Source organism: Crotalus tigris, unplaced genomic scaffold, assembly GCF_016545835.1.
Source record: "Crotalus tigris isolate CLP2741 ecotype Arizona unplaced genomic scaffold, ASM1654583v1 scf7180000018364.571795, whole genome shotgun sequence".
In the NCBI taxonomy this organism is placed as follows: Eukaryota; Metazoa; Chordata; class Lepidosauria; order Squamata; family Viperidae; genus Crotalus; species Crotalus tigris.
The window spans coordinates 337,814-351,477 of NW_024096966.1; the positions used below are offsets into that span (position 1 = coordinate 337,814).

The following is a 13,664-nucleotide window of genomic DNA, read 5'->3' on the forward strand; positions in this document are numbered from 1 at the left end:
CATACCCAATTCCAGCAACCGTTCCTTATATGTTTTAGCCTCCAGTCCCATGATCATCTTTGCTGCTCTTCTCTGTACTCTTTCTAGCGTCTCAATATCTTTTTTACATCATAGTGACCAAAACTGGATGCAGTATTCCAAGTGTGGCCTTACCAAGGCATTGTAAAGTGGCATTAATACTTCACGTGATCTTGATTCTATCCCTCTGTTAATGCAGCCCAGCACTGTGTTGGCTTTTTTGGCAGCTGCATCACACTGCTGGCTCATGTTTAAGTGATTGTCCATTAGGACTCCGAGATCCCTCTCACAGTGACTACTATTGAGTAAGGTACCCCCTATACTATACTTGTACATTTGGTTTTTCTTGCCTAAATGTAGAACCTTACATTGAAGGCTACCTGTATTAACTGTGCACATATGTGACTGTGTTCACAAAGAATTATGAAGAATTAATAAATCATACATAGGATACAAAATCCACAATTTTCTAGTTTTCCCACTTTATATTTTTAGAGGAAGGTGGTATGTTTGCCCAATATTTTACCCCATAGTTAATGATATATTTTCAATTTTCTCAATTTTTAAGACCCACATGATGTAAAATAACCACCATGGCTGAGTATGTTTGACAAAAAGAATCACTCTTTAATCATCATATCTATGTATAATGCAAACTGAGCCACTGGGTTAGAAAAATAAAGAAAAAAAATCCTAACCATTTTTAAAATTCTTTTAAATCCTTGCAATAAGATTTTCTTATATTATCTCAATTGGAGACTGATTATCATAATTTAACCTGTATTGTCCTATGAATTAGGTGGCTAATAATTGTTGCTTCAGTCCAGCCATCTTATGGGGTAAGTGATACTTTTTTCTTTTATTCACATACATGTTACAAAATTATTTTTGAATCAATAAAATCTTGGATATACTGTATGAGTTACTTATGAAAAAGGAATAATAACTTTAACCAATAAATAATTTGGCATATCATCAATGCCATGATGCCCTGACCTATTGGGAAACATAAAGTTTCTTGGACAGATTCCTTAGTATAATTAATCAAGTTAGCTAGCAAATTTACATTTACTTGTACTGAATATGGTGAGACTTTTAAGTAATAACTTTTGCTGCAAAGCTCAATATTAATGTTTGTCTTGAATATAATTAAAGTGAGAATTACTTCAATAGCATGTTTAGCAAATAATATCTGATGTTCTGTACGATTAAACATATGGACAGATATAGCATTGAAACTGAAGCTGAAGCATACTGAAGTTAGGATTTAAAAAAAAACTCTCATAGGCATTTTGTCTGAATCTGAAATTAATCTTACAAAGCAGGCTAATAATCTTCCTAGGCAATGCCCCTATTATTGTTGTGGACAAACTATTCATCATTTTGTTTTTATAAAAACATATACTAATTACACAGTTTGGATGATTTCAGGGTTAAAATATCTCTAACTTGAAAACCTAAGAACCTTTATACCTTATATACTTTCCAAAATTGATGCAAGTAATAAGGTGGCAAATAATAATTTTAAGCAAACTTTCTCTCTTCAGGAAGCCCTTCCCCACTTATTCATCAGTATAAAAAATCCTGCCTAATTGCAACAAAATCCCATCACATTTGAGAAATATCTGACCCAAATTTTAGCTGTTGGTGACATCTTAAGAGAACTTAGAACGTAGGCCAAACATTTCCTCCAGAAGAAGCTCAAAATGTAATTAATTTATTATTACACACCTTCCACTAAGGAACCCAAGGTCAGCTTGCAAAGAATTTGATGGTTCCACAAAGCACTGGCAGTTTTCTTTGGGAGAAGCTGTAGATTGTTAAATGAAAAATAGTCAAAATTTTTGTGATTAATCTATGTTTTGACTACTGTAACATTTTAATCTTCAGTGCAAGGTTAAACTGAAAAATAGTTTTCCTAGAACGATAATAACACATGCCTTAGTTAGAGGGGGTTTCTGCCACAGAAACATGCATCTAAAAAGCCAAAAAAGCAAGGGATAGATTGATGTTTCCCTTGGAATTTTGCCTCAAGATAAAATGACCCAGAAGCTCAGTCTTTTTTTTTTTTTTGTATAACTATGTATGCGTAAGAACATATATAGACTAAAGATCAAGAAAACAAAATGTTTTGGAAATATTTTTGATAAGGAAAAATGGTCAGTTCATTTAATGAGAAAACTATGAAGAGAATCTGAAGGGCTCCATCATTACTTACTTTAGGAAAGTCCCTCAAGATCTGGTTACATCATCAGGCCTAAGGCTCCCAGGAGACCAGGGAGATCCTGAGGTGTCTCCTTTATGACTACTAACAATGACTTTTTTAAAAAAAATCATTTTATATCTTTGTTGAACATTGCCCAGAGTCACATTTTATATAAATTCGATATATATAAAAGAATAAATTGATGACTAAATAAAAGAACACCATGGTAATAGGCATAGAGTGATAGGGAGACACAAAAGCCAGGTAATTCAAGAATGCAAGATGCATTATATCACCAATAAATGCACATAATTTTTGTTTACATATGTGAAATATGCAAATATGAAATCATAGCCAATTTTGTAGATTAATTCACACATTTTATGAATTTATTGTACATATTCCTGCTATTGTCATTATTGATGGCAAACTATTTTGTCACTTAGGCAGCTGATACTATGACTCCAACATGTTATCTGATAATATTCCATTTTATCTGCTTGAAATTTTTATGATTGCCTAAAAAGTCTTTTAGATTTTATTTATTTATTTATTTTTAAAATTTATAAACCGCCCCACTCCCTCAGGACTCCGGGCGGCTAACAATAAAAACATCATATAACATGACAAAACAAACAATACAATAACAGTCATCCAGGGGTCAGATTTTATAAACCCCAGGCCTGCCAGAAAAGCCAGGTCTTAAGCAGCTTGCGGAAAACCAACAGGGTGGGAGCGGTCCTAATCTCCGGGGGGAGCTGGTTCCAAGACGTGGGCACCATCACAGAGAAAGCCCTTCCCTGTGGCCCCGCCAAATGGCACTGCTTGGCCGACGGGACCTGAAGGAGGCCCAGCCTGTGGGATCTAACCGGACGAAGGGAACTATGAGGTAGTAGGCGGTCTCGCAAATAGCCTGGCCCTGAGCCATATAGAGCTTTAAAGGTAATCACCAACACCTTGAATTGGACCCGGAGACCAATAGGCAACCAGTGCAGCTCACGGAGGATAGGTGTAATGTGGGTGTACCGAGGAGCACCCACTATCACTCGCGCGGCTGCATTCTGGACCAACTGTAGTCTCCGAATACTTTTCAAGGGTAGCCCCATGTAGAGCACGTTGCAGTAGTCCAGACGTGAGGTGACAAGGGCATGAGTGACTGTAAGGAGAGCCTCCCGGTCCAGGTAGGTTTGCAACTGGTGCAACAAACGAACTTGTGCAAAGGTCCTCCCAGCCACAGCCGTCAAATGATGTTCCAAATTCAGCTGTGGATCAAGGAGGACACCCAAGTTGCAAACCCGCTCCGAAGGGGGTATGTTTTCCCCTGCTAGAGTCAACACTGGACAGTTAACATGATCCTTGGGAGGCAACATCCAAAGCCACTCGGTTTTGTCAGGATTGAGCCTGAGTCTGTTAACCCCCATCCAGACCTTCACAGCTTCAAGGCAACAGCCCATCACATCAGCTGCTTCACTGAGAGAGCTCGGGGAGGAGATATATAGCTGGGTATCATCTCTTCCCCAACGGCATATAAGAATCAACTAATGTGCGTACAAGTGCCACGTAGCAACTTTCTATATTACATTTCTTCAATGCTTTAAAGGCACAAGATTCCTTTCAGAAATACTTTGGCAGCCTTGTTCTAGAGTTGGTATATTTATTTTTGTTTAAAATAAAAAAAAACACTAACATCTTTCCAAAATGCCTCTCTTCCTATAAAACACTGAAGTAAACTTTGACTCAGAAAATTTCAAAGCTCCCAAAAATATTTTGATACTTATTTTGTTTGGTTTTGACTAGGGAATTGCATTATCCAGTTTCCCAGCACTTCAAGGACAATTCCCAGAATCTTGACTGGTGTCTTTTATAAGTCTCACCCTTATCCTCTTTTACTTAAAATTATGCAATTTCTTGAATTTCATGTTCTTCACTGATTGGTTTCTATCTTTTTTGCCTCGTCTAGGAGCTAATCTTTTTGTGTGTGTTTCTGTTTTGACTTAACTTTTAAAAAACTTGATTACCATCCTTAGCTAATTTCCTGATTTTTTTTTCTTTTGCTTTTTAATAAAAAATCTGTAATTGCCCTTCATGACTTTAGCTATCTAAAGGTAGTCTTACTAAGGTTGATTTTAGATGCTTTTTTGTATATATGTGTGTGAGCGTGTGGGCAAATACATACATACATCTGTATGGTCAGTACAGAAATGTGAAAAATAAAATAATGTACACACACATATATACATAAACAGGATTACAGATTCTATAACCTTTTAACGTTCTTTCTTATCAGTCAGTATCTTACCCATTATTTCTTTTATATTTAGTTTTTAAACAAGTTTTTTTAATAGCCTTACTGATGATAAAGCATTTCTAAGCTTCCAAACACATTTATATGAAGTTGGTAAGCAGATCTGAAATGGGATAACAATAATAACAGCAATATCTTCTATTTCTTCTTAGGGTTCATATATTGGATATTGTGGTGGAGAAGATTGTTCCATTTGTCGATGCTTTCCTGAAAAAGGCTCAAGAGTAAATTTTAAATTTCCTTTGTTTTGTCCTGTTTTTCCTCTTAACAGCTATTGAAACTAAATTACAAATAAAAACAAACCAAATCATGATAATTGTGAATAAAATATAAGGAAAGATACACTCAGAATTGTTAATCTAAGAATATTCACTAAAGCAGAATTGTTTCAGAAAGTATATAAAAATGAAAGAATGAAATTGTCATTATATAGGGTAACATTCTAAAAATTGGGGGCCAGAATGTAAAATATTCACTTCTATTGATTTCTGTGAAAAACAGTACTTCAGTTTTTTCATGTTAAAGTCTGATAGGTGATTTAAATGTCTCATAGCTAATATTCAGACTTCTTGAGCTTCATATAAGCACAGATCCAGTTTCTGAATTCTCTGACATTAAATTATTTGGAGTTTTAAAATTTAAATTAAATTAAAGTTTAAAGTGTTCTAAATTAATTCCAGGAAATTATCATCCAACCAGCAATCATGGTTGAAAATTGTTGCTAATATCAATTTATATTCAGTAGTATTAAGTCTAAAGATATATCCCTAATCATAGGTAGCTATCAAGAGTGCATTGTAATAGTGAGCCTCATGGATAGACTTAGTAAAGGCTGGAGTCTGGATCAATAGGATGACATCTTTGGGACTTCTGATAGTCAAGTACCTTGGTCCAGAATTATAACCATTACTCTACAATACCTGACATGCTAATTCTTTTGAGGAATGAAAATTAGGCTAAATGTGGCTAAATATATATAAATCATTTTCAGTGAAAAATCTGTATAACAATAGGTATCTAGACCGAAGATTTACAATAATTAGAGTTATTTCCCAACAATGATATTGTTTAGTTCTCTGGTTTAGTCCTTGACTAAGAAGAATTCTGCCTATTTGGGGGAAATATAGTATGTATAATATATAATGGAAAACAAATTAGTATCTTAAGGAAAGGTGTGTACAATTCCCATGACATGAAGACTATATTCATTCTCAATGTAAGTTGTTTCTAACAAGCTGCTGAATTAATTGTAGGATAGGAACAGTATATCATGTAAGAATGTGCTGCAGAAATTTAAGTTTTCCCTCAAATTGAAGTACTTGATTAGTTTCATTATAGCTTTGTAGACACTGTGCCAGGAAAGCCATGTTAGTTGATTTAGACAAAATTCAGGAAGAGTCTGTGTTCATTAAATTTGTGGAGCTGCAGCTCTCAAATGCTCAGTCTTATAATAACACACATTAGTTTTCAGAGGTACTATAAGGCTCTTTCTGATTCTTATATCTCTATAACCTGCTACCTGTTTCAAAAAGATTTCAGAGCCATTTGCTAACTAATTTCTTACAGAGATGTCCTTTCATCACAGTCTTGAGACAATAGCTTAAGAAGCTGGAAGTGATAGATATCCATATTTTTAAAATAATGCAGATAATGCAGCATTTTAATTTTACTTTACAAGCTGCATATTTAAAATGCTTGGTATTATATCCACAGCTTTCTTCCTTCTTCAAGAGTAGAGTTTAATACATGAGTCTGTTAAATATAAAAACACTTCTTTGCACTGCATACTCATTTATTTGTGGGATAATGAACCATATCATGGAAAATTAGAAAATGCCATACTTGAATGAACTGGAATTTTAATTGCTAAAAAATGTAGTCTTTAAAATGTTGAACCAAGATCAAATAAAAAAGAAGCACATAAGGAAGCAAAACTTTGAAACTTAGTTCCACTTGCTGTTCACATAATGTATTAAATCACTATTATGCGTAATTCTGTATTTTTGAATAAAAGTAAATTGGGATTGCTTGCCCCTCATGTCTGATGACAAAATTCATATAATAAATAGTAAAAGAACTGTATTATTGATTTGATTGAGATTTATTACAGTCTTCCATTTAGTAACCATTTTTCAGCCTAATTAAATTCTAAGGACAGGAACTTGCTTAAAAAAGTTGCAAATCAAGTCCAAAAAAAAGATACAGAGCCCAAGTAGTAAATAATGATGGGGAGATTATAGTTCTCCATCTATTGATCTAAATTCTCTTTCCCTTTTCATAATTAGTAATAACTATGATTTATTGATCAAACTTAGGTAGCTATTCAGTGGTGGGATTCAAAGATGTGAACAACCAGTTCTCTGTATGGATGCCTCTTCAGGAAGTTCATTCTGGGCCTGGGCAACAAAAAATTAGCTACTGGTTCTGCCGAAGTGGTGCAAACTGGATGAATCCCACCACTGTAGCTATCATTTAATCTTTGTTTCGAAAGAAATGGTAATACAAACTGTATTTATGCTAATATCAGACAAATAAGAATAAGAACATGTCAGTGGGGAAAAAAAGGAGGAAAAGGAGAAAAAGACTTGAGTTTGTAAAGTTATCAACTTATGTTTAGTCAATTGCTCCTATGGGAATATTGTATTTTAAGGAATCCAAAATTTTAAATAATTATACAGAAAAACATTGTTTTTTGCCTTTTTTCTAGAATAATTAGTTGTTTTTATCTAAATCTAGCTGTTTTTATTTCTGCTAAAATTCTGCACTTGTATTTTCTGGTTTTAAGATTATTTTTTTTAAAAAATTAAATTTACTTTAATAGTCGAAAGGGCCACAATATGACCTGGCTCGATCTTAGTTTTTTATCCTATTCTCTACTGTAATTTTTTCTGATAAGAGTTAAGTAGATCATGACAACAAGCTGTCATTGGTGATCTGACCTATTTTTTAGGGATCCTAACAAATGTATACCTCATGTTTAGTTAAGCAGTTCTCTTGAAGTGTGATAAAGAACCCTGCCATTAGCAATTTCAGTAGAGGATTCAATAGATGAATTAACCAGAACAAATAATACTATATGCTCCTTGGTTCTGTCCAAGGTACTGAAATATTTGCTTCCAAAGACTTAATTTTGGAATTCTGATGCTGTCTAATATTTGTTTTTTGTTTTTTCCCTGGTCTTTTCTCTTTCTTCTCACAAAGAAATAGTGACATCTGCTAGTGACTAGTTATACACATATAAATATACAGATGCAAATACAGATACAAATACAGATATAGATATATAGAGAGAATATCAATGAAGCAAAAAAAAAAGGAGGGTGGCATTACAATAATGTAGAAAAAGAACATAGTTAAGCTATAAATATTTTTTATAATATCAGGCAAAATAATCACATTCTGTTGCAAACTTGAAAATGTATTTCTATTAATATCTCTTTTTAACAAATAAATAACCAATAATAAATAAATCAATAACCAATTGCCCATGGTTAATAATAAATAAACCAATAACCAATTGCCCATGCCCAGTTTAAAAACCTAAGTTCTGAATTCATTCCTTTAAACTCAAATTGTATTATTTAAATCACTAGGGGATTGTTGAATTACTGAGGATTCCTATAGGACATGATACCTTTGACAAACTGATTCATGTTTTCCTTAAATGACTTTGACATGGAATATACTTATGTATTCTGTCTAAATATTTGTACATCCCATTTAACTAGTAACAGCTCCACTATAAATTCAACTGCAGTGGGGAAGATTTCAATATTGTGTGTGTAAATATTTGTTTGTTTGTTTTTACAACACACACATACAAGTACATGTGTTTGTGTGTCTGTGTGTGTGTGTGTGTTGAAAATATATACATACACTTGCACACAGAAACAATTTATACACACAGATGTAACATTTGGAATATCTATATACCTGTCTGTATATATCTACATTTGTAACGTTTATATAACGTGCACATGCATGTGTGTGTGTGTGTGTGTGTGTGTACATACACAGGCATACAAATGCATATACATAGTTCCATCAAGAAATTTGCAAAATGTTCCAAAAACTAAATACATTTTGCATTGCATCAAGTTTCCACAACCTATGAGACAGAGGTTGTACAGTACATAGCCCTAGAGACTTAAAAGTCGGCTATTCAGTCCATCTATACATTTCCACCAGAATCCTAATTAATATTCTGGTAATTGAATAAAAAAGAAAATCAGATAAACACTTTTTGCTATCCTATAACTCTTTGAGAAAAAGTTTGTCCTTACTGTCTTGTCAAAATGAACTCTGAGCTCTACTATTCTGTGACAGAATAAATCACTTTAGGAACATTCCAGGTTTCTGTTTCAATCCTTTGCAACAAAACTAGCAACACAACTGTGTGTTTTCCTATCAAAAAAGACATTTCCTAGGTACTGAAAAACATATACTCAGCTATCTCATGTTTTTTAAAAAATAGACATGCCTTTAATTTGAAAAGTAGTTACATACAAAATCATTTATGTGCTCTTCCTGAAATAATATTCAGTTTATGCTCTTTATTTGAAAGGAGAATGGCCTTGAATTTAACATGACCTCTAAAGAAGAAACAAAAACATGTTGCTGTTTCTATTACACTTTCCAACTGAATCTAGGAAGACACACTTCTATTAAAAATAAATCATATAAAAATAAATCATAGGGAAACTAGTCTTCCTTTCCAGATAAAGACTATATATTGCATATTGCTGTCCTTTTAGCGACTTTAATTATTCCAAAGATTCATATTTATGACTAGCACCTGCTAGAGTGGCAGCTGGCCAGATTTACCATATTGAGCTCTAGTGCACTATAATCCCTAATTGAAAAGCATTGAGATATCCGTTCTAACTGTGAGAAAAAAGGATGGGTCCACAAAAATTATATTTAATACTGAATATATTGAACAGAAATAATACTAAATATATCAAATGCAAAAGTTATAGCTGAGATTTGAGAAAATCTCAGTGTCATTGCTCATAAAAATAATTCCATTTTGTGTTATTATGGGGCTTCTGTTCTTCTGATTTATATTCCATATCCTATAGAAGAAAATACAATCATATAATTTGTTACAACTTCAGAGGCAGAAAGTAAATAAAATAAGCATTTTCCATATTTATATGATACATAGTATTGTTGCGTCTTTTTAAAAGTTTAAACAATATTTTCTTTAATGAAAGCCATCTTATTTTCAAACTAAGTGGTTTTGCTTGGCTGAATTTAACCATCTATATTAGCTCCAGTCCAGGAAGTGCTAAACTAAAATTGGCTGGTTTTGCATTTGAAAAGTTCCTGACTTAGATGGTTAGTAAGTGTTCTGCTTTCCAATGACCAGATAGGTGGCTTTTTTAAGGATTCAAGATAATAGATCGACCCATAGAATAAAGAGCCCAAGAGTTTATTGAAATTATATAAATTACAAGAGAAGATATAGCTAAACATTCTTTAGGCATACAGGAACTCCGAAACAGATTTCAGACAGATCCTTTATAGCATTGTCTGAGTTAGGACTATGCTGAAGCTCACAATATTATCCTGACTTCTCTAGGGTTAAATACTTTTTATAAACGAGAGAGGGTGATCTAATTTAACACCAGGAGATGCCTGCTATGAATATTCTTGGCATCTATCAACTCCTTCTCTCTTTGGAAGAGTTATATATTCATTGATTACTGCAATATGTTTGAGATAAACAAACATCTGGGAAAGTATGTGCAATAAAATCAATACATTATGAGGTTATTAGACAACAATCAAAATAAATTAGAGTGCAAAAGAAATCAAATAATACAATATGGGGTGTTACAGAGTAATATGTAGTTTATATAATATGCCAAAGGAAAAGTAGATGACACCACTATACTTCATTGCCATTCTGCATGAAAACTACTCTACAAGCTACTGTAGTGGAATTTATTAGCATTAGGAGGAGATGTCAGGCATAACATTCTGCCTACTTAATTGAACTGATTTGTTTTCACTTTAAGCGTAGCTTTCTTTACTCTCTATTTTTACAGCTGTCCTGAGAATGAAATACCACAATGGTCACATTAGATGGGCGCAAATAATGAATATTATAGATGCCATCAACTTGTTCTTAGCAATGTTTCTACTAAGACCAGTAACTCATGGTGTGCTTATGTTGAATCAATCAACTATTAAACTTACTGTGAATTTTGGACCGGCAGTTGGCAATTCCAACTAATTATGCTAAGCACTTTCATTCCATATGATATGTAGCTTCTAATGTCTTCAGTTATTTTTAAATGTATGGGAGTATTTGCTGATTGTGAGTTCCACTCCTGTGTTCAACACAAAGCCAGTTGGGTACTTTGAATCAGTTAGTCTTCCTCAGCCCCTAGGAAGAAGCAATTCACTTTCTTACTAATAAAACTGCAGTGACTTGTCTAGAGAGTTGCCAGGAGTCAATAATGACTCAAAGGTGCACACACACACACACACACACACACAGAGAGAGAGAGAGAGAAATATTAACAATAGAATTAACCTGACTCTGATTCTTCTTTCTTTATCTGAACCATATTTTCAAATATTTTGAAATTAATTGATCTATGTAACTAAAGTAAGTTCCTTGGAGAGATAAAAATGTAGAAATTGGAATGGGCTCATCTGATTTCTGAGAGATTCATTTAAAAAAAAAACTTAATAGAAAATAGTGGTCTGAATTGCTTCAGAATTGAGTTCTATACTAAACCTCTAATATCCTTTCTTTTAAATGAGGAGAAAATATATATTTAACATAAAAAAAGAATAAATGGCTGCTTATATTTCATAATAAGTAGACTTGAACAACTCTATTGTTGTTATTATATTTCATAATAAGTAGACTTGAACAACTTTATTTCTGAGGCTTTCACAGCAAAAGAGAGGAGTCCAAATGCATATATATGTTGAGAGAGCTAAAAAACTTTCCAAAACAGTTGTGTAAACCTGGAAAAAGACATGTATGAATATTTATAATAATTTAGTCTAAATGTGATTTGTGTTGAATAGAGTTTTTTATCTGAATTTTTTTTTGTTGCTTCTAATGGCTATATGTAAGATATATTTTCTGTTTACTAGACTTCAGAAATATATTTATCACAAGGCTGTGGTATTACATGTACATCGGTGCTACAATATAATAAATAAAAATATAATGTATTCAATATTATATTACATACTATGAGATATGAAATCATATATGAATATTTTGTTTGAATAAACTATTTTCCTCCTCTGAATTATTGTTCATATTGTAACTGCTGTTGTTTTTACATAGAAATTAATCTGAATTATTTATACTTTGCAGGGGAAATCTGGTCAGCCAGGAGTCCAGGGTCCAATTGGTGCTCTGGGTTCCATTGGACCTATTGGTTTTCCAGGAGAAAAAGGCCAAAGAGGTGATCCTGGTCTACCTGGGCCACCTGGTGAAAGAGGAAATATGGTAGATATTTAAAAAATAATAATAATTCTATCGTTACTTAGCAGTATTCAAATTAAGGATATTAAATAGAATTGTACAACATTTCATATATGAAGGCAAAAAGCTTGCTTTGGACCATATTGAAGCAGAAATGTAACAATATTTGCAACTCCTTAAAGTAGCTTTGCTTTTTCTTGGTATTTTGTGGGTATCTGCAGCTGCTGCATGGTCCTGGGAAAATTTTAAAAAGGATATATCTTTCACATAGTGTAATATGATGCAGAGAAATGTTACTATCTGCAGAGTCACATTCTCTTTTAAAAAAGAAAGCAAAATACATATAATAATAATAATAATAATAATAATAATAATAATAATAATAATAATAATAAAGTTGGAAGGGACCTTCGAGGTCATCAAGTCCAACCCCCTGCTCAGGCAGGAAACCCTACACCATTTCAGACAGATGGCTGTCCAGTCTCTTCTTAAAAACTTCCAGTGTTGGAGCATTCACTGCTTCTGGAGGCAGGTTGTTCCATTGGTTAATTGTTCTAACTGTCAGGAAGTTTCTCCTTAGTTCTAGGTTGCTTCTCTCCTTGATTAGTTTCCATCCGTTGCTTCTTGTCCTGCCCTCAGGCACTTTGGAGTATAGCTTGACTCCCTCTTCTTTGTGGCAGCCCCTGAGATATTGGAACAATGCTATCATGTCCCCCCTTGTCCTTCTCTTCATACCTAATTCCAGCAACCGTTCCTCATATGTTTTAGTCTCCAGTCCCCTAATCATCTTTGTTGATCTTCTCTGTACTCTTTCTAGAATCTTAGCATCTTTTTTACATACTTTTCTGCACTCTCAGATTGCTTTCTAGTCTTGTTTGGTATTACTATCCCTGGAAACCTATGTACACATTTTACCATAACTATATGATCTAATCAGTTCTGGAAAACAAGAAACAAAAAAACAGGAGTGAAGTTATGTCTTCTAAGTAGGAGAAAGGTCTGCTGCTTGAAACTGATCAATGGTACTAGAGATATCACTTCGATTTTAGTAGCTGCATCTTAATGATGCATATAGGACATCAGGCCAAGGTAACAAGCTGCTTCAAAAAGCTACAGGCCTTAGGTGCAATGAATAGTTCATTAGCTGAGCAATGGATGGAGTTAGTAAAGTTACTTTTAAGTTGAGTGAATTGATAATTTTATAGACACTTCTATGTAGGATTTTGGAATGTGGTTTGCTTGCCATTGTATTTTTTCAGGACTTATTTGGCTTGATTTCAATCTAGCTGCAAATCCTGGTATTCTGTAGTAGTTTCCCACCTGAATATAAAGCAGACCTTCTTCGCTTCACAATCCTAAGCAAGACTGACTTAGTGTCATCCCTGCTGAGGCAATTCGTGAGGGCCTGCCTTTTCTGATTTGTCACATAAAGTGACAATTTGCTTCAATCTAATGGTAATTGATGATTGAGTATACTGCCTCTCAATTTTGTTGTGGTGAGAAAAACAAATCAAATTATACAAATTTATTCTATGTCATTTTTAAAGCAAAGCATATTTTAATGCAAACATTTTTTATTAGCTTATAATATAAAATACAAAAGTACAAAAACAAATAATAGGAAAAATAGGGGAGGGAAAGGGGAAGGAGAAAGTGTAGCAAAGAAGGGGGAAAGA

General features: G+C 33.5%; 1 protein-coding gene across 6 annotated transcripts in view; it reads left to right on the forward strand.

Moving 5' to 3' along the window:
• Nucleotides 1–13,664, forward strand: part of COL4A4 (collagen type IV alpha 4 chain) — a 76,761-nt gene that overhangs the window by 5,682 nt on the left and 57,415 nt on the right. For 5 of the 6 annotated variants that reach the window (XM_039350914.1, XM_039350913.1, XM_039350919.1 and 2 more), the window contains exons 3-5: nt 818–857; nt 4,682–4,753; nt 11,878–12,012. In XM_039350914.1, coding sequence (XP_039206848.1) covers nt 818–857; nt 4,682–4,753; nt 11,878–12,012 — 247 coding nt within the window. The remainder of the gene's footprint in view (nt 1–817; nt 858–4,681; nt 4,754–11,877; nt 12,013–13,664) is intronic. The other variant, XM_039350918.1, reaches the window with a different exon arrangement.